At 38.2% G+C, this 22725-nt stretch overlaps 1 protein-coding gene across 45 annotated transcripts in view; it reads right to left on the bottom strand.

Annotated features, from left to right (window-relative positions):
- PTPRD (protein tyrosine phosphatase receptor type D) overlaps positions 1–22725 on the bottom strand; it is a 1732597-nt gene that overhangs the window by 80996 nt on the left and 1628876 nt on the right. For all 45 annotated transcript variants that reach the window (XM_050942985.1, XM_050942995.1, XM_050942996.1 and 42 more), the window contains one exon: positions 20978–21075. In XM_050942985.1, the coding sequence (XP_050798942.1) occupies positions 20978–21075 (98 nt within the window). The remainder of the gene's footprint in view (positions 1–20977; positions 21076–22725) is intronic.

Genomic DNA, 22725 nt, shown 5'->3' with positions numbered 1-22725 from the left:
TAGGTATCTTCCTTATATAGACTCTCATTTGTTCTTATAAAAAAGAGAAAAACAGGAGAAGCTCTATTTCTACATGGAAGGAGGGACAGAGAGTATGAAATAATATGGACACATAAAAATGGAAATGGAAATTTAGTACTCATCAAGGGATAGCAAATCATGCTTTCTGAGATTTTAGCCATGTTTTGAATTGTAAACTATAGAAATACTTTTTATTCATTAGTTTTCAAATCACATACACATTTTTGCACATATACTAGATTATGCTTTAGAAAAATGGAATTTAAAAATTATTAGTTACTTTTACCATGATATCGCCCAAAGGCACCAGCTGAGACTTGGGACCCCTTTGTTAGGTCCTGTAAAACACACATATTGGGGGCCGTAGGGGAATATGGTGGTAGAAACAGATTCTTAACTCTCAACATTTCTTATAAGCTTATAGATAGTTATACAGCCTGCCTGAAGATAAGAAAAATGTCGAACTGATCCTCACTGTCAGACTATTTTAACTAGAACAACTGTGGAAAAATAAGTCAGGAACACTGGAGTAAGTCAATAATATTAAGAGTACTGTAATCTCCCTTGGTTATATAGGTATCATTCATATATCTACATTCAAGATATTTGGCATCTCTCACTGTAGTTAATGAGAGAAATATTGATTCCCTCTATATATTTTATTGTCAAAAAGGTGAAGTTCAGCTAGACAGTAAAACACAAAGCTGCATGGAAACTGTTGTAAAAGTTTCTTAGCTATCCTGAAGAGTTTCTGAAGACATTACAATTGTGGTCAGTCTAGGGCAATTCCTTGAATTCACTTTGTTGTAAAACCCAGCCTGTTTACTGACACTAACTTCTACACTAGTAATTAAGAGCAAGGATTGTAAAGGTATATACACATCAAAAGATAGATGACTACTGGGAATTGGGAGTTAAATGCCTCCGTGCTTCTGAAAATCCCACTAGAAACTATCTGCATCTTTAGGCACCTAAATATCATTAAAAATCTGGCCCTTCTACAGTTTTGAGATGAATAATGCTGGAATTAGAGTTGAATAAGAATCTAGAGATCAATGAAACAATTAAGGCCACTATCATTTATTCTCCTGGATGATACAAAGAAAGAAAATTTGATCTAGTTACAACAAAAGAGGCAAGAAATACTTCAATATGTAAAAGAAATATAGGGGTTAAACTACAATCGCTGCATGTGAAGACTTAACACTGCATTAGGATTTAAGATTTAAAACCAATTAACTATGAGCTAAGTAATTATTATGATCCAGAAATTACAGATGTCATTGAGAAGGGGCCAAACTCATGAAGATTTCTAGTTACACAAGTTTAACTTTTTATGGTGTAAGATATTCTAAGGAGACAGACATTCAACATCCTACAGACATTCAGCACCTTCTTCAGAAATTATTACTCCTCTCTAACCCTTATTTAATTGTTTCCCTTAGGCTGTGGTTCAAATAGAGACGTGTCAAACTGCTCAAATTAAATTAGAGTAATTAGACTGAATCTACCAGTTCAAGGATACTGTTAAATCCTTTCTCAACTAACGTTTTTTTTTTTTCTTCATCTGGATACTTTATTTATAATATGACACCTTCTACAGTGCCATTGGGGGAAAAAAAGAAAAGAATTCTCTTGATTCCTCTTCACAAATTGTAGCCTGTTGCATCACACTGCCTCCTGTCATATTAGGTTACAATGCAACATAATGAAAACTGAGATTAAGAGATGAGGCTGACTCCATACTTGATATGTCCCAAAATTACACCAGTTTCTTATAGATCAAGTATCAATTGAAGAGAAGCAGTGCCTTGTCCTATCTGAATTGCCTTTGACTTTGTGCTTTCTCATTAGTATCTATAATTCAGTTAGATTAAATTCTTGGCTCCAAGAAGTGTATCTAGCATAAACAAGCTTATCAGAGTGAAAACAGAAATTTTAGGAAATAAACTTGACTGGGGAGAGTAGAGTAAAATGAAACAACAACAGTATAATTTTCAAAATGTCAGTCTTAATCCAAACCTGTATAATTTATTACATCTCCAATCTTGATAAATAAAAGGTCAGGAAATCCCAGTGTCATTGACTAGCAAATAACAGATTACTTATTACTGCTTACCTGAATGGACTTGGCACAGAAAAATGAACTGGTCTAAAGGAAACCCTTGTTCACTGGAATTCCAATTCTTCAAGGGAAATTCAGCCTTTTCAACTATCAACACCCTCCTCTCTTTCTGGAGGCTATGAAACAGATGCTATGAAAAGCATTCCATGTTCCCTCTGTGATACTACCCAGTGCAGTTGTTATATGGTATAGAGCAATTGATATGGTTAATATTTACAGAGGTTTCTCGGCACTACTATGTTCTTATGTTTTGGGGACAACTCTCCTCTGACTGATTCATGAACTAACTCCATTCCCTACAGGGAATAGCTTAAAAAGGGCAGCTTCCAACATATTTCATGGCAGAAGTTATACAATACTAGCAGTAGCTTACTACCCACCTCCCACCACCTGCTCAGCTGTACTGGCTGGTGTACTGGCTGGTGCACTGGGAGACAGAATCTAGATTCCATGCCCATCTGAATGGGAGAGAGGTACCTAGTGGGTGTGCTGAACCTGCTTATCCTTATCTGACTGGACCCGGATCCTGTAAGGATATGCAGCAGTGTTGGGTTGGGTTGTCTTACTCTCCCTTTCTCACCTAGGTGCCCACACTCACTGGTCTATGATTTGCCTCTTAAAAATCCTGCCAAGCGATGTTGTAAGTTAAGATCCCGATGTTCAGATTAACTGGACAGCACTCATGTCAGGGTGTGTGTTCAAAGACGATTTAAAGTTTCCCTCTCTTTTGACTGGATCCTGATGCTAACTCTGTGCATGGTTGGCAAAGTACTCTTAGTTGTGCAAATGACCACATGAAGTTGAAACTGAAGTAGGAGATTTGACCAGAGTAGAGTGTCTCAGCTACACTTCCCTTCTTCTGGACAGTTTTTCTCGTTATGCTGGCAACAGGGATGTGGAATGAGATTAGAAGCCCCATACCAACTCTACAACACCAGAGAATCACCTTTGTACTAAGGATGAGCTTCCCTGTGCTGGTTACAACCACCTTAGGCCTAGTTTATGCTGGTAATGCAATGCAAACTGGTCACTGCCAATGGAGAATCTGGTCCCAAGTTTTTGGTTTTTTTTTTTACATAGAATATATTTTTATATAAGGGATACTTTTAAATAAATCAACCTGCTCTGTCTGGGCTTATTCCTTGGATTATTATTTTCATAGATTCAAGGACTGGAAGGGACCTCGAGAGGTCATCAAGTCCAGTCCCCTGCCCTCATGGCAGGACCAAATACTGTCTAGACCATCCCTGATAGACATTTATCTAACCTACTCTTAAATATCTCCAGAGATGGAGATTCCACAACCTCCTTAGGCAATTTATTCCAGTGTTTAACTACCCTGACAGTTAGGAACTTTTTCTTAATGTCCAGGCTAAACCGCCCTTGCTGCAGTTTAAGCCCATTGCTTCTTGTTCCATCCTTAGAGGCTAAGATGAACAAGTTTTCTCCTTCCTCCTTACAACACCCTTTTAGATACCTGAAAACTGCTATCATGTCCTCTCTGTCTTCTCTTTTCCAAATTAAACAAACCCAATTATTTCAGCCTCCCTTCATAGGTCATGTACTCTAGATCTTTAATCATTCTTGTTGCTCTTCTCTGGACCCTCTCCAATTTCTCCACATCTTTCTTGAAATGCGGTGCCCAGAACTGGACACAGTACTCCGGTTGAGGTCTACCAGCGCAGGGTAGAGCAGAAGAATGACTTCTCGTGTCTTGCTTACAACACACCTGTTAATGCACCCCAGAATCACGTTTGTTTATTTTGCAACAGCATCACACTGTTGACTCATATTTAACTTGTGGTCCACTATAACCCCTAAATCTCTTTCTGCCGTACTCCTTCCTAGACAGTCTCTTCCTAGTCTGTATGTGTGAAACTGATTGTTCCTTCCTAAGTGGAGCACTTTGCATTTGTCTTTGTTAAACTTCATCCTGTTTACCTCAGACTATTTCTCCAATTTGTCCAGATCATTTTGAATTATGACCCTATCCTCCAAAGCAGTTGCACTCCCTCCCCGTTTGGTGAGTCTAAAGAATGCTTGAACTTCACGTTTAGTAATCAAATGGAAGATGTAGCTGAAGCACTAAACAGAAACAATCTTTAAAAACATACAATTACTGTATAGCATTGTCCTGACAAAAGGAAGGATGTTTGGAGTCACAATACTTTTCTTAGTTGACACAAGGAATCTTAACACATTGGACATAACAGTCAGTCCTGGGACCTGATTCTCCCTTTCTCTATACCTAGTGTAGTGATTTACACCAATGCAAAGTGAGAGTAATACTCTTCTATTCTGATTTTGCAGCATTTTCCTGTCTCTTTGCACTGGTCTGGATGACTACACAAGGTGCAGGGCAAAGGATAATCAGTCCCTGGGGTTTTAACAGTACATCTGTCCCACAAGAGATTTTCTATCCTGTAGAGTGAATTCTATGAATATTAATAAGTTTCTGTAAAATACCAAGATTCCCTTCCTGCAGCTCACATAGCATATTAATATTCCAAGACTGTACCTTTTGTACTAAATCATATACAAGGTGTGGTGAGTTAGGAATAGAGGTCAGTCTTCTCACTCATTTCCACTGGCCACTGTCAATTTGCCTGTAACATTATTATACTACTAGCATACAAGGGAGTGGAGAAGAGATCCTCTTTGCAGGCTGCCTGTAGAAGAAGTTGTCTGACAAGCCTTAGAGTCTCTCTAAATTGATACTTGTTATTATTCTTTAATATCTGTATTTCAGTAGCACCTAAAGATCCTAATCAGGATGGGGACTCCATAGTGCCAGTTACTGTAGAAACAAATAAAAGGATGCAGTTCCCGCCATGAAGAGCTCACACGCTCAGTGTCAGTGGATGAGGTCCTCACAGAACACAGACTCAACAGGTTCTTATTTAAAATTCACCCCCTCCTGCAGCTTTGGCTGTGTTCTGCAGCTCTAGGAATGTGAGGTAAGTAACAAAGGCAGGACCACAACACACAAAGTTCATCCAAACTTCTCCTCAGACTAGTTTAGTTCCAGGGCTTCTCCTTCCCTCTTGCTTTCTCAAGCCCCAATTTAGGATAGCGCAAAAGGACCTGCCAAATTTAAGGGAATACTTGAATCTCATTGCTCATGCTGACAGCTAAGCACATGCTTAAGTGCTTTCCTGAACAGGGTTCTTTTCATGATTCAGGGATTAACTTCAGAGACTGACTCATTCTTTTCTCTTCCTGAGTCAGTTCTAATATGATCTACTTTATAGATCTCTATAGGTGCCACAGGATTCTTTGCTGCTTTTACAGATCCCGACTAACACGGCTACCCTCTGATACATGATCTACTTTGTTTGGCTACAAGGGAGAGTTGGTAGAATAGCTCAGAACCTTCATGTAGGAACCTTAAACCAGCAACTTATCATATCTCAATATTAGCAGTTACAGTTTCAAGTGGAAGGTGAGTTTTTTTTGAATGACTTGTAACTAAAATTTGACCTATTTTCTTCTAAAGTTGCGGATGGAATCTTCTTTGACTTCAAAGTAAATCCTGCAATTGTCAAGCCAAAAATATTTTCATCCCCAAAGTTTTAAGAGGCTAAAAACAGAGCTCACGATAGATTCTGGCAAGTCCAAATGTAGAGCTAAGCTTGAATGCACAATAACTTTAGACAGACAGATCAACTGACCGATAGATAGATGAATGACAACACAGCATCCAACTGAATGTCAGTAAGTCTCTAAGGCATATTCTTCAAGAATATTACAGGATTACTTTCTGTCACTTGGAGAGGATGTTAGGTAGATGGGTAAAGCATCTGTGTTTTTACCTCCGAGTAAAAAGATACATTAGTCAGTGGGTGGAGAAAGTGTAATATATTCCTCAGCATAAAATGATCCAGGACTTTTCTGGGATTTCCATGACAAAACCCAAGAGAACATATGGGATTTATTAGCTGAGTGTCTTTCAACCCGTTGATTTCAGACAGCAATGTAGAATAATTGTGAGCTATTTTTTTTCTGCTTTGAATTGACCAATACAGTGATCTGTCTCTCCTACTAAGCCACTTTTGTGTGAATTAATTATGAAGAGGACCTTAACAAATGAAAGTTTTAGCGAGGAGTGAGAAGTGGAAGAGGAAAAAATCATGCCCTCTTCGCTTCTTTTAAAATTTTGTGACTTGTGAGGAAAAAATGCACAAGGTTTTACTTTACCTCAGAGCATAAAAAGCTTTATTTTCTAGCATGTATTTTATTAACTCCCTAGTTTATTTATGATCTGCAACCTATAGGCTGACACAGCACTAGTTTTGTTTATTTTTAGGGGCTCCACATTCCCCAGTGATTAATAAAGCATTCCATTGTCATGGTTTGGTCTTCCACATGTCACCAGCTGCAGAAAGAAATTCTTCTGTGTCTCAGTAACTCAAGTCACAATCTGCTTTTATAGATCCTGGTTTAGTACTTTCTCAGCTACCCCACAACAGCATATTTCATCCCCTGGGAGAAGATGGGCAATGAAATTTTGGTTCGGTTGGTTCTGATTCTTTATCTCTGCTGCTATTTAATTGATCAAAAATGAAGATGGGGAAGATGGACAGCTGTGCTTTTTGTGTTTGTTTTTTGCCAGATAAAATTATATTTTTGCAGTACATGTTTCCCCATATCGTCTGATTAGGAATTCATCAACACATTTTGACTTAGAAAAGGGCTATCAATTTGCACCACCACTGTTCTCAGAGAGACAATTTTTGTCCGTCTGTTTTTGAAGAAATGAAGGAACTTGATGAACCTGTTTGTACCTTACACCTCCTGGTTTTCCACATTTAAAAAAAATAATAAAATTTCTTATCCTATTAGATGGCAAAAAATACTAATATAAACATAAAACTCGACCAAATGATTTTCAGCTCATACTTCTAATATCAAGATAATCATTGTCAGTTCAAGATAAAAAGAAATAGTTTACAAATATGTCTCAGGATGTGGGTTCTGAACTTTAAGTAAATAACTACATTTAATTGATCGATCAAATGTGGAGTTGCGCATGCCTGCTTTATTTGTGATTGGCCAGTCAGATTTAGTAGCTCGATGTATTTAGTCTTTTGCATAGCTCACATGCAAATAGAAGCTTGCTATTCAGCACTTCACGGGCTCAGAATGAAAGAATGATGTATTGTATTGGCTCTACTCATCTAATTGCAGGAGATACACAGTCTGATTTTTTTTGGCTGTAACTATGGTGCAAAAGCACATTGGAAATTACTTTAAGATGTCACTTATATTTTTCTTTTCATACTTAACAAGTAAACTAGAAACCAGCAGAGTAAACTGACAAACATTACTAGCTTTGAGACTAAATTATAGGATTCCTCCCCCACCCTGCTTTCCTCCCCTCCCCCAGAAGGTTTTTTCTCTCTCTTATTCTAAATGGCAACTCTTTTAAAAATGTTAACACGTAACAAGTTTGAGACACATTTTTGGACACTTGATTGCATTTGGAGAACATTGATATGAACGTGCATGGATTCTTTACTTGTTCATTGTAAAAAAGGAGTTCAGCATTTTATTATACCTATTTGATAATGGGAATTTATAAACTACTAAACAACACAATGTATAAAGCTTATCTTCAACTGTTCAATTCCTTCCTCCCCTCTCCCCGCATCACTCCCCAATGCTTAAGTGATCTAAAGCTGCTTCACAATATGAAAAAAAATCAAACAACAGATGTCTTTGTCGGCCATTCACCAGTTGTATAGCAGGATGTGTTCATCATTGCAGCATATTATACTCCCTGGGCACTTCTTTATGATGAAGGGCCAGATGGCTTAATCCACTGATTAATATTTAGCTCACATATTGATATAGTTAACACAATTTCTGTCAAATCCAGGTAAATAGACCTTAACTGTAATTTACTTTTCCCTTCCCATTCCCTGCCCCTCAGTTGCCCCACTCACCCCCAAAAAGAATTGTTTTGTCGAGAGAAAGCTAATCTACATTTCTTGGGACTGAACAGCCATGCAGGAACAAAGGGTAGAATGGTATTGGCAGACATCTCAGAAGTGTGAAAGACCAATAACTCATGAATAACAAGTCGGCACTAACAGTTTTAATGAGTGCTCTAATGGTTTAATGGATGGCACTTTAATAGGATTTCTAGTAGATTCATTTGGAAAGCTTGTCTTCAATAAAGCAGTCATTAACAAAGAACTGCGTATCTTCACAGCATAGCTGTGTAGTACTGAGGCTTTGTACACATGAAATAACGAAATCTGTAATACTGTTATTACCATCCCATGCTTTCACTAATCTTTTAGCTATTGTGTTATAAATGGTTGTCTGCTGGAAATGGGTCTGCTCTGTTATTATGAAAAGACTTGGGCGGTGTTTACAACAGTGATGCACCATCCACTAAACAAGTTTGCCATTGGAAGCTGGAATAATGGAAAGCGGCTGTTGGAATAATTTTAAACTGGGAAAACAGAACCTGCTTATTGTGCTGCTTGGGAAGTAAGCTACTTATAAGGGGGCAAATCCTGCCCTCCACCAGCGAGTGCTCTCCTTACAACACACTGTGGTGCAGTTCTCCTGAGTGGGTGAACAGTGATAGGATGCCAGACTTCCTGGAGGAAGTTCACACATGTCCAGGTGCCATGAAGCTGTGCTCTCTATGCCACCAAATTAGGAGAGGGGCAAGACTGGGGAATCTGTGACTCTTCAGAGCCTACGGGGTTGGGGGCACCTTGGGTGCTGTATACTGGAATGACATTAAATCATCAAAAGCACAAAGGGTTGGAGAGAAACTAATGATTAAAGAACAAAATATGGAAAGAATGGTGAAAAACAGAAGTTTCAATACACGTCAAAACAAATAGACTATGCAAAATTAGACAAAGTAGTCAACTGCCCATAAAAATGAACAATTTGACCTCTTTCACCAATGTCAGTGATTGAAATGAGAAATTCATATAATATCTGATGAATCTATAATAAGATGCTAATATATTATGCATGAAACTTGCTAATAGAATGAGATTTACATACTGCATTAGCAAAACATGAATGCTAAATGCACAAACAATACCTTATCATGGCAACTTGCCAATGGAATTAGATTTTCCTAACACATTGGGGCTTGCACATTAAACAGTAAAGGCTGCTATTATTGAGAGAGTTGGAGCCTTACACCCCCATTCTCTTGCACACACAATGCAAATTTGGGTTATACAAGGAATGCAGGGCTGGGCCCAAAATGCACAGCTGGACACTGAACAGTCACGTTGATGAATTCCTAATGAATGTCTTCAAGCATTACACCAAATCTCTTAGCAATACATTATCAAGAAAAAATAAATAGATGATGGCTGTTTCAATAGCAATAAAGTCAGAGAATCAAGCTGCAGCTCGACACAGTCCTGAAGCAAAGGTTTGCCAATTCACTGCTCCTCCCCATCCACTTGTCTACATGGCCAAAAAAACGATGTGTTCTTAACCTGGGTTAGTTAATCTGAGTTAGTATATCAGTGAAGATATAACAGCTCAGCTTTTAACTCAGAATAACAGCTCAAGTTAACACCAGCGCAGGAGCCTGGGGTTGAGCTCTCTCCACTCGGAACTGAGTGTCTTCACCGAAGACATGCAGCTGCATCAATGTAGCTGTGCCAATGTAACACTTGTGTTCAACCAGAAAAAACTAATCAGTGTGGAGCCTAAAAATGAGGTATATATCAGTGTTTCTCAAACAGGTATATGAGTACCACTGTGGGTACGCTGAGATCTTCCAAGGGGTACATCAACTCATCTAGATATTTGTGTAGTTTTACATCAGGCTATATAAAAAGCACTGGCAAAGTCAGTACAAACTAAAATTTCTCACAGACAATTACTTGTTTTGTACTGCTCTATACTATACACTGAACTGTAAGTACAATATTTATATTCCAATCAATTTATTTCATAAATATGGTAAACATGAGAAAATGAGCAATTTTTCAGTAATAAATGTGACATTTGCATTTTTATGTCTGATTTTGTAAGCAAGTAATTTTTAAGTGAGGTGAAACTTGGGGTATGCAAGACAAATGAGACTCTTGAAAGAGGTATAGTATTCTGGAAAGGTTGAAAACCACTGGTATACACCAAATATAGCACAAGAGTATAAAACAGGAGAAAAAAAATTAGGACGGTCTCCTGATCCATAAAATATCTGAAACTGTATCAGTCTTTAAAGGGAAGCTTATGCCTCATAGAAAAATATTGATCTTAAAAACAGGCCTACTGTTTTCACTTATATTTTTCTGTATTTCTCTTATCTCAGCCTTATGAGTTCATGTTTATTTCTCACATAAAATTATAATCCTCTGTTCCTGATATCATAATTGATTGCTGGGGAAATTATTATATGCTGAAAACAGAGGATTATGCATCACTTCAGGTAGAAAATAATAGCAGGAGCAGATGAACGCTTGAGGAACAAACATCCTAGTTTCATGCAAATATTTTTAGTGATAAAGAAAAAAACATATTGATGATCTATGTTATATAGTATATGGTATAAGCATAGTTATTCCTAAACTGAAGATTTTTCAATTCACGAGACACTAGCTCCTCTTTAAAATTTCACTGTATCTTTTAAGAATTTGCAAATTCTGCTTTTTAAAAAACAAACAAAGACTAATGATTAATGAAGTCTTTCCTGATACACTATGACTTACAAAACAAAGTTTCATCTGAATAAGAATAAAATATCCATAACTGAACCAAAATATATACTAAAGTATACATTTTATAATCTTTCCAGAGTCACCTCTGATTTTCTCAGTAGATTCTCTAACACTACAAGTAAATCTTTAAATATTTTTTACTAAATCCTCAGATTTATCTACAGTTGATGGCACAATCCCTCTGTGAATTACTTTTCTTGCTGTAAGAAGAAATGAGCTATTTCTCACCTTCTCCCTACCCAACATACTCACCCAGTAGTAGTGTTATTATTTGTAGTTAAACACCAATATAAAATCAAACAGGGGACCACAAACTGCAGAGTTTGAGACAGGGAAAAGGAGTCCCCCCTGCTGAACGAACAAAGTGCGAGTACTAACCTTGGGGTGAGTGAGTTTGCTTGGCTGTTTGTGTTTCTTTCTTTATCAGGTTATTTCAGTTACTGGGTCAGTTGGGATTGTGTGTCTGGGGACTGTTTGAGCCTTTGTTCCCTGGATCATCCTTTATCATCTTTGATCAGCCTCTATCAGCTGATCACCCTTCCCCATGTGATGAATGAGGGAGTAGGGCTAACCTAGGGGAGAAGGCCTTAAAAGCCAGAGACTAAGCGATTGAGGGGAGCTAGCGAACAGGGGCCCACAAACAGGAGAGTTTGAGAGGGAGTTGGTGGGAAGAAGACATAATATTGCAGTGGTTAGGAAGGGTTGCATTACCAATGCCAATGCTCTTCCTGTCTCCTGTGCCTGTATCCAGACAGACAACTTAACCATGGATGCCTCTACCCAGATCCTGGTGTGGCTTTGCAAAGACTGTGGCCTGCATTTCCGACTCAGAGAAAGTCAGATTGGGGGGACCAGCCAGTGTGAAAGGTGCCTGCTGGTGGAGCCTCTCAGCAAATAGGTAGAAGAGTTACAAGAGGAGGTGGCTAGGATGAGGAACATCTGTGCCCACAAGGAATTCCTCAAGGGTATTCATATGGAGACATCCAAGGCTGAGGAAACTATCCAGTTACAGACGACTGCTGTCACACCACTGGGGGAGGAGATATGGCTCTGTCACAAGGATGACACTGGCTGCTTGTTAATTCTGACTGCAGGCAGTGCTCCACCCCTACTCCCAACCCACCCACCATGGTGATGGAAAACCGATATGCTGCCCTGGCAACAAGCAATGAGAAATCAGCCCCAAGGCTGGGAGGATTGTAACAACCACTCCCAGGGGGAAACGTAGGGTAGTGGTGGTTGGTGAATCTCTTCTAAGGGAGATGAAGGCACCCATTTGTCACCCTGACATGGCAAACTGGGAAGTATGCTGCCCAAGTCACCAGGGCCTGATTAAATGCATCTTAGAATACTCAAAGAGCTGACTGAGAAGATATCTGATCCATTAACAATTATCTTTGAAAAGTCATGGAAGATGGGAGAAAGGGCAAATATAGTGCCCATCTATAAAAATGGAAATAAGGACAACCTGCAGAATTACAGGCCAGTCAGCTTAACTTCTGTACCTGGAAAGATAATGGAGCAAATAATTAAGCAATCAATTTGCAAACATCTAGAAAATAATAAGGTGATAAGTAACAGTCAGCACGGATTTGTCAAGAACAAATCATGTCAAACTAATGTTATAGCTTTATTTGACAGGGTAACAAGCCTTGTGGATGCGGGAGAAGCGGTAGACATGTATTTTAGTAAAGCTTTTGATACTATCTCATATGACCTCATAAACAAACTAGGGAAATGCAACCTAGATGGAGCTACTACAAGGTGGGTGCATAACTGGTTGGAAAACCATTACCAGAGAGTAGTTATCAGTGGTTCACAGTCATGCTGGAAGGGCATAACAAGTGGGGTCTTGCAGTGATCAGTTCTGGGTCTGGTTCTGTTCAATATCTTCATCAATGATTTAGATAATGGCATAGAGAGTACACTTATCAAGTTTGTGGATGACACCAAGCTGGGAGGGGTTGCAAGTGCTTTGGAGGATAGGATTAAAATTGAAAATGATCTGGAAAAACTGGAGAAATGGCCTGAAGTAAATAGGATGAAATTCAATAAGGAAAAAATGCGAAGTACTCCGTTTAGGAAGGAACAATCAGTTGCACACATACAAAATGGGAAATGACTGCCTCGCAAGGAGTACTGTGGAAAGGGACCTGGGGGTCATAGCAGACCAAAAGCTAAAAATGAGTCAACAGTGTAACAATAGTCAAAAAAAAAAAAAAGAAAAAAGGAAACGTCATTCTGGGATGTATGACAAGAAGTGTTGTAAACAGGACATGACAAGTATCAGAGGGGTAGCATCTGACGAAGTGGGTATTCACCCACGAAAGCTCATGCTCCAAAACGTCTGTTAGTCTATAAGGGGCCACAGGATTCCTTGCTGCTTTTACAGGACATGACAAGTAATTCTTCCACTCTACTCCACGCTGATTAGGCCTCAACTGGAGTATTTCGTCCAGTTCACATTTTAGGAAAGATATGGACAAACTGGAGAAAGTCCATAGAAGAGCAACAAAAGCGATTAAAGGGCAGAAAACATGACTTATGATAGAAAATTGAAAAAATTGGGTTTGCTTGATCTGGAAAACATGAGACTGAGAAGGGACACGATAACAGTTTTCAAGTACATAAAAGGTTGTTACAAGGAGGAGAGAGAAAAATTGTTCTTCTTAACCTCTGAGGCTAGGACAGGAAGCAATGGGCTTAAATTACAGGAAGGGAGATTTAGATTGTACATTAGGAAAAATTCCCTGTCAGGCCGGTTAAGCACTGGAATAAATTGCCTAGGGAGATTTAAATTGCCATCATTGGAGATTTTTAAGAGCAGGTTAGACAAATACTTGTCAGGAATGGTCTAGATAATACTTAGACCTACCACGAGTGCAGGGGACTGGACTAGATGACCTCTCGAGGTCCCTTTCCAGTCCTAAAATTCTATGAAAAAATAAATAATATTTACAGAAGTAATTTGGCTACTTAAACAGCCCACATGGCTGTATGAAAGTGGAGCTTCCTGTCAAAATGGTAATACGTGCCAGTTCAAACACTAGCATCATAAAATGGGAACAGCTTTCTTGTACCATTAATGTTTTTTAATCAGATATGCACAACCAAGTGCTTCTAATACAAGGGGCACTGGTAACATAGAAGGAAACAGAAAACATACCAATAATTGCCACTTCAAATTCCTGGTTTTTTTCCAAACCTATGCTAATCCTACTTCTCCTAGTGGCTCAGATACTGCTGTAAGTAGAAACAGACACCAAGCAACTTTTATGAATGCCATAGCATATGTGCTTTTAATAAAAAAGGCAGACAACTGTTCACTGAGTACACTAAATGTTTCTTAATAACTGGAGAACATCCTACAATGTAAGATTATAGAAAACCAATCTATGCTATTTGCAGTATTATAGTAAATAATAAAAAAAACAGTAAAGATAAAACCAAAACAGGAATTTTTGCCAAGAAGAAATGGATTTTTGCATATTGGTCTATGTTATCTGTATTTTTAAGGTGATTAAATGTCGATGTTTCATTGCTAGGGATTTATTTAGCTGCTGATTTTTTGTAATAATCTCATATCAGTACCAGATTTATATATGTTTTTGCAATATATTGTACTGTAGGAGTACAGTGGTTAGCTTTCTGTCACTTAAAAGTAAAAGTTTAAGATAAATTTTCTTTAATAAATAAATGATCCTTTCAACACAAATCTAATCCACTGATACTGATAAACTATGGCAAGCCTTCTGACATTATGACAGTCTGACATTAAGCCAGAATGTGACTTCATCTTCTCCAACACTCAGTGGCAAAGCAAAGGGCTGATTGTAATCTGTACCACAAAGCCTGATGAAAACAAACATTAAAATGATACACAATCCCTCTGACCAGTTAGACTAAGACACTCAGAGAGGCAGAGATAGGGCACTATTGCTATTAGTATACATTATATGGCAGATTCTCACACCAAAACAAAGATCTGAGGCTGCACAATATTTTCTACCTGGATCCACTTTCTTAATGCACTAAGGGTATAACTGCCAGACACCTGTCTAAATTACAGACTAAAGGCCTCAGACTAAAACTATTCAAGCAGCAAATAAAAACCTGTGCAGTGTTATATTTTGTGTGCTATGTGGTAGCAGAAAAATATTATGTTCAGTGTATTGTGTGCACGGTAACATATGAATGTGTCAATTCAGGTTCATTCTGTGACACCTTTGTATTACTAAATTCTACAGATTATGTTAAAGAAGAATTATGAGACAAGATGAGTTTCTAAATGAATATAGCTTTCTGCTTAACAGCTGTCAAATTCATATGAGGCCCTGCATTGCATGAAACCCCTACTGAAACTGTGAAAGCCCCAAAAGATTTGTAGTAATCAATTTGGGTCATGAGTCTTGTCTTTAAATTAGGGAATTCAAAAGAAGTCTGTGACATAAATGATGTGCAAGTGTAATGTGGAAATATAACACTTTGTTACAAGGCAACTGAAATATGATACCAATTTAACAGGTAAAATATAATAAAAAATTACAATTGTGTGAGGTAGAAATGAACTTTCTGGTGAGCAAAACAAAATATACAACCTCACCCTTCCAAAATGCCTTCCTGGAACCCAACTAACAAAACATCAGACAACCAAATTAGAAGATTATTAACTCTTACGACACTTAGAAACTTGTCCTCCCTTGAAAAATAGGAACAGGCAAGGAAAAGTTATATGAAAGGAAGTGTGGGTTTGGGAGTCGTACACATCTACCTCATATTTCCCTCAGAGAGATGGGACAGGTAGAACTGCGAAGTGGGCAGTCAGCACAGCATAAACAGAAGTGAGACTATGACTTTATGTGTTTCTGACTTGGAATTTGGCCACGTGTCAAGGTTTGGGGATAGTCATTGGGAAGCTTTGTGCTACGCCAGCAGGAGGAACATTGGGAGGTTGATGGATTCTACAATCTCCCTAGGCAATTCACATTAGGAAGTGCACCTGCTAACAGGGGTACATCAGCATGAAGACAAATGGGAAATTACTTTCTTCGAGCTGTTGGTGGGGACAAAAGGGTATCAGAGCTCTTGTTTGCCAGAGAAGGAAGGAGAGCAAACCAGGACGCAGAAGTCCTGCTGCAGGTGAGGAGACATGGACAGGGACTGGAGACCAATGTAACTGGGTGCAATTCTGCACTAAAAGACACTATAACTCTATTAATTAAAAGGCAGGAGAAAATGCAGATGAAAAGACTAGAGGAGCATTGACAGAGGAACATGGAATAATGTGGAGTTCTGAATACTGGGGAAGTTCATTAAGGAAGCTGAAAATGATGATACTGTAAGCTTGAAATCCTATATTAAAGACAGACAATCTAAAAGGTACTGTATGTTAAGTAATAAACTCATAACACATTGCCAAGACTGGCCAAAGCCTATAGGTTTTCACACCTTGGCTAAGATTTGTTTTTTTTTCTCCACATACTCATCCTTACCCAGCCAAAAAACCAGAAGCGTCTGCTTCATAGGTCCCTCTCCCACATGTTTTACCTTATCAAGAGATTCTCTTATTATGAAATTGGTTCTCTTTAGGCCTGTCACCGCTCCTGTCACCTGCCTCTAGATTGAGTTCAAACATAGAATCATAGAACTGGAAGGGACCTCAAGAGGTCATCTAGTCCAATCTCCTGCACTCATGGCAGTACTAAACATTAGCTAGACCATTCGTGACAGGTGTTTGTCTAATATACTCTGAAAAATCTCCAATGATGAAGATTCTACAACTTCCCTAGGCAATTTATTCCAGTCCTTAACCACCCTGACAGTTCGGAAGCTTTTCCTAATGTCCACCCTAAAATGCCTCTGCTGTAATTTAATCCCATTACTTCTTGTTTTAACCATAGAGGTTAAAGAGAACAAATTTTCCTCCTCTTCCTCCCAACAACCTTTTATGTACTTGAAAACTGTTATCACGTCCTTCCCTCAGTCTTCTCTTCTCCAGATTAACCAAACCCAAATTTTCAATCTTCCCTCACAGGTCATTTAATCATTTTGGTTGCTCTTCTCTGGATTTTCTCCATTTTGTCCAAATCTTTCTTGAAATCTGGTACCCAAAACTAGACACAATACTCCAGCTGAGGCCTATTCAGTGTGGAGTAGAGCAGAAGAATTACTTCTCGTGTTTTGCTTACAAACCCCCTGCTAATACATTCCAGAATGATGTTTGTTCCAGTTTGTCCAGGTTATTTTCAATTTTAATCCTATCCTTCAAAGCACTTGCAACCCCTCCAGTTTGGTATCATCTGCAAACTTTATACATGTACTTTCTATGCCATTATCTAAATCATTTACATCTTTGACTCTAATTCTTTCCTTGTGTCAGATAGCAGAGAAGCACTGTGGATTAAAGAGGGCCAAGAGACAGCTGGAACAAACTAGGAGGCTGATCTCTGGACTTAGGAGAAGCTGAACAGGAAGAAGGGAGAAGAATTCACAAAAAAGGGATGGAAAAGGAAATGAAATAGTAGCTGAGAAGGAGAAAGTAATAGGCATCCTACCAGGAGCAGGTGTCTTTGGATATGGGATATGAGGTGCAAGTAATGTGCAGATAATTAGGGGGATGTAGCTGAAGCTGGCTGGGTGGGCAAACTTATTTAAGATATTATTCTTATCCAAATGAAGCTCAACCTTAAAGAAGTTTCATTGTACTTCAAAGCCCTATGAGGAGCTTATGATCAGGAAGATGTGAATTTTTATGGAATCAGTTCATCAATCCCTGCTCATATGAAGCTCTAGGTCTTCTTGGTTTAATTCAGGTCAGAAGAACCCCTTCAATAAAATTTTAAGAATTTTCACGAACTAAAAGGAAGAACGAATCATGGAATGTTACTGGAAGCAAGGCAGAGCCAAAAAATCTAGACTGATCATGGAACTGTTTGGGAAAAGTAAAATCACATTTGCATTGTTTTTCAAAAGTGGAAATAACAAGAGGGGGTTTTGTTTGTTCTCAGGAAAATTAAAGGTAACTTACTCAGGCCATAATTTGTTACTTTTCTCTTTCTCTAAGAAGACCGGATGGCTCAATAGACTGACTCTAGGATATAGCCCCTTTCACTTAATAAGTCAGAAGTTTGAGATTAGCTTGAATTGATATCGACTGAAGTGTTACCATCTGTTCAGTTCCACAAGTAAAACTGGTTGGAAGTCTTAGTCCACACTTCCTAGTCTACATTACAAAATTCAGTTTCACTAATTAATACCCTTGTCTCAACAAAAGAGAGACCACAGATCGGGTGGACATAGAGAAAGATCTTAAAAGGCAATCTCTATAGATTAGGGTTGAGGTACATTAGGGGCATAATGAGTGGGAAGCCTGACTTCCCTACTGCTGCTCATGTTTAAATGCTGATTTTATAACTGCTCAATGCTAAATACCTACTCTTCTTTGCTAGAATATTAAGTAGAGAACTGGGCAGATACACAAAACAGTATGAAGCTGTAGGAGAGCCAGCTGTTGGTATCTGACAGAAGCGATACAAGAATGAAAAATAACCCAGGGCACTGGCTGTAACTGGCTAAGGTTCTGGGTTCTTTTACTGATTTAAAGAACATACATATATGAAACAGCAAGGCTGTTAAATTACATTCAATCTTATACTTCAGTGTATCATCTCTGCACAATGCTAAAGAAATGTTGGCGAATCAATGCCTGGACTCTGTACTTTAATACACATTGTACCAAAAAATGTGAATTGCTATAGTGTCAGTTATTTATTAAAAAACAGTGTTGCCAGCACAGTTGTTTCTGAGAAGCTATGACATTTCCTTATACTTAGAATAGGAAATAATTGTGGAATCTGTTAGCAAATGTTGACTTTTTTATGATGAATGTTGACTTTCCAATTAAGAGCCTGGCATTACATTAAGCCAAAATCCAAATTCCTTACTCAGGTAGAATTTTCACTGGCTTCAGAATCTGGCCCATTGTCTGAATAGAACTGAAGCAAACTCTTACAAGATGGCATGACTGTCTTCACTAAGGCAACTCACAAAACCCAAGGCTCAGATGTTGGAGTGCAGCCAATCCACACACTGGTTAAAGCTCACCTCTCCATCTCCTAGATCTTCCTATAGCCTTAATACAGCGATGGTCTTCCTGTGCCAAGTTAGAACAGCCTGAGGGTATTTTTTCCTTTGGGGTTAAATTATTGTTTTATTCACAGTGAAGTTAGAGTGGGTTCGCAGCTAAAAGTGGTGAGTATTTGTGCAGAGAAAAGTGGTAGTTTCAAACACCTCAATTTTCTAAAGGTTCAAAATATTTTCTTATATCCAGTACATTTCACTGCTTGATTTCAAGATTTACATTGTGAGTCTCTGTACTCAGGTGAATTGAAATAGAACGTGACAATGAGATGCATATTTCAGAATTTATACAAAGATATTATTGTGAGTTTTAGCAGGTGTTTCTGAACAAGGAAGAAAATGATTGCCAAGTTTAGGATACTAAATGACAGATAAAATATCTGCTTTCACTCTTTTTATATTGCAGTCTCCAAAATCAAGAACATTATAGATTCATATAGTACAATAAAAATTCACTCCTGCATTTTGGTGACTGTGGCATTAAATAGGAACCCTGAGATGCTGTGCAAATAAACTTATTTTTCTGAATCACAGTCTGCATTTTCTGTTGATGGTAACAAGATTATTTTTCAGAGTAGTCTTTAGGTAGTTTTTAACAGTGTATCATCAGATGAAAAGCAAGCGTAGTTCTGTACTGTAATAGTAAATGCTCAGTAAATGTTTAAATCTTTCCTGCCCAAGTTATTTAAATACACTGTGTATTTACATGTTCCAACCTTTGGAGTTAGCTTTAAAGCGATGTTAATGAGGAAAAATAATTATGCAAAAGGTTATACAAAAGCTCTTTATAAAATAAAATTAATAAATGGTGCTTTCAGCCTGTCCTCTTGTAAACAAGCAATTCACTCCACAGAAAATGAAATGTTAACTTGTAGAAGCTTGTAAAGGTCTGCCTCAGTGCTGTCACTCTTGAGAGTGTCAATGCTTAATCTGTGGGGCCTGGACACTAAAGAAATAGGTGCATTACAAATTATATCAATTACGAGATATCTGAGAGTAGATAAGAATAATTATTTATGTTGGACCCACAGTATCCTAGGTGTATGACAGCTAGCTAGCTGGGTAGTAATGGTTTCTTCACTGCCATTATGGTCTACCATGTCATGGCATTCTAAAGGAGTTTTAAACCATTAACTATTGACATGACAGACTGTAAAGGGAGCACTGTATCAATGACTATTCAGAGAGTCCTTAATTCATGGATCACTGGTAGGACACACCATAACCATACTAAAGGAGAACTCCTGGTCTGATGGACACGACAGACCATAATTGGCCTTGAAGGAGCAATTATGGTTTATTGTGTTTAATGGATGCTATTAAAGTCCCTTCATCCAAAACTTATTGACATGAGAGGTCATTGCTGTCTGCAGTGTCTATTCACGTCTCCATGGATTATTGACATGCTGGCCCATAATTGGTTTCGCTGTTCCTGTTGCATTCCATTGTACTATTACAGCCCACAATTTATGGATTATTGAAAGGACAGATGACAATGGCTTGGAGCTGCTATATGCTCAGTCATGACTTCGGGCAATTACAGAATATTTAATCCATGCAACACTGACACAATGGACCATAATTCCCCCACTGCAGCTGGTATTGTATCTGTCTTGCTAATGTGTGCCACGAATGATCCTTATCCATAAAAATTCTGAAAGGAACTTGGGTGCTCTTAACCTATAATCAACCGGAGTTCACGTATTCAAAATAGTCCAAGCATTGTATAATTTGTACACTACTTGGTGCATGTACTGTTAAAGTATATATGACAAACAACCTTATGAAAAGGAATCTCCTATGAGCAAAGTAGCCACATCACTACATCAGTCAGTTTAACAAAGGCACCTGCCCCATCATGGCTCTAATGGTATGTAAAACTGAAATAATCCAGGGGTATAATTATCACATATGAGGATAGAAAAGAGGAAACCAGGGATAATGTTAAGAATAGTAACAAAGAGAACATTGAGAAAATTACCTCATATTCTTGTGAGAACTTCAAATTGTCATTAGCTTTCAATCTTTCAATGTGATCTGCAAGTTCCAAGATAGGTATTGGAGGATGGCTAGCCATACCTGTTGAAAGAGAGAGAACGAAAACAGAATTTAAAATAAATCAAAGAGATTGCATCATTCTAAAATTTAGAGAATACAGTAGTTAGAATGGCTAGAAATATGCAAGTTGAAAAGATGTTGTATGTGAAAGAAGCAGGCAGATAGTTTGGTTACTCAAAGCAGGACATGCTCTGGAGAGATGAGCTTTGAAGTCAAATAAAAAAAAAAGTCACCAAGCATATTCCCAAAGCTAACATTCCTAGTGTAAAAGAAAGTGTTATTGTGCCATGAGTCAATGAGGTTAGCTAGGCAAGAAAAAATGAGACAGATAGACCTGATGTTGACTTCTGCTTTGAGTAATGACTCTTAATGTCATTTCAAACTCCTTCTCCTGCACTGTATGAAATGGAAACTGTGTTGAATTAGATGATGTAAGGTGAGCTGAGAAAATAGACACTGAAAGAGGCCTAAAGGGGAAAGAATAGTATTTTGACAGAAAACAAAGTGACTTATGCATAATCAAGGAAAACTAACTTGGAGAATGAAGGTTACCAGGGTAACCGGAGACACCTGAACCTGCAAAGGAAATGGTATAAAATACAATAAAATAAAAAATCCCAAATAAATTAATAAAATAAAAATAAAAATGAAATGGATAGCTAGATAGTTAGAAAGGACTAATAACAATGTTTCAAGGACTGAAGGACTGACTATACATTCTGACTAAATCAGATCAGGAATACTTTAAGATAGCTTTAATATTTTATGAAGGTTAGAGATGACTGACATTCACATGCAACTATGTATGACTAGAGTAACATGCATCACTGCTTATAGACAACAGTCACTAAAGACAAGATTAGACATCAGACAACTAGAGCTTCAAAAATGTTTTCACTAGTAGCAGATTGTAGAGAAAGGGGTTGTACAATTCAGCTGGAAACACATATCTGTCTGCACTAGTACTTTAAAATGATCTTCCCCCCAGCCCCATTATCAACCCCCAAAAGTACCTACAATCTACTTCAGGTGTAAACATCTTTGTCTGTTGATGAAGATACAGAACAAAAGAGAAAGTGAAAGAGAGAGAGGAAAAAAGATGGGGATAGGGAGGAGAAGAAGGGAGGAAGGAACAGAGAGGGAGAGAAAAAAGGCAGAAAGAGATGTGGGGCCAACTAGCACAGCCTGCCAGCTGAAGATCTGCCAGCCCACTCCTTGTGGCCATGTTTTTCCAACCAATTAGTTTATTTGGCCCGCCCCAAAATGGCTTGCATTTATTTCTTCAGGTTTACTTTTACCAGGCCTAGAACATAATAGCCTGTATAACCACTTGCAGGGAGAAACCACAGCTGGCTAGAAAATTTAAACTAGTGAACCCCAGGATCTGTTGAAATTACAAAAGAAAACAATGATGACTACAGGGGGCTCAAAGTGGAAGCCATGTTGCACATTTCAGTTTGCTTTGTCACCATGAATCTCAGGAGTGTTCTGTGGGACACCTAACTTGCATTTACTACCACACCATTCAATGACCATGGGATTATGATATGGTCACTTCATTAAATGATTTTGTGGTATTTCAGTAACCAATTAATAAACTTCAGTACATAGGAAGGACCAGCAGCACTGATCCTAATCATTTGAGCCTTGTACATTACACAGAAATGCTAC

Source organism: Gopherus flavomarginatus, chromosome 3, assembly GCF_025201925.1.
Source record: "Gopherus flavomarginatus isolate rGopFla2 chromosome 3, rGopFla2.mat.asm, whole genome shotgun sequence".
Classification (NCBI taxonomy): Eukaryota; Metazoa; Chordata; order Testudines; family Testudinidae; genus Gopherus; species Gopherus flavomarginatus.
Note: the sequence above shows the minus strand (reverse complement) of the source record. Positions and strands in the feature narration are given on the sequence as shown.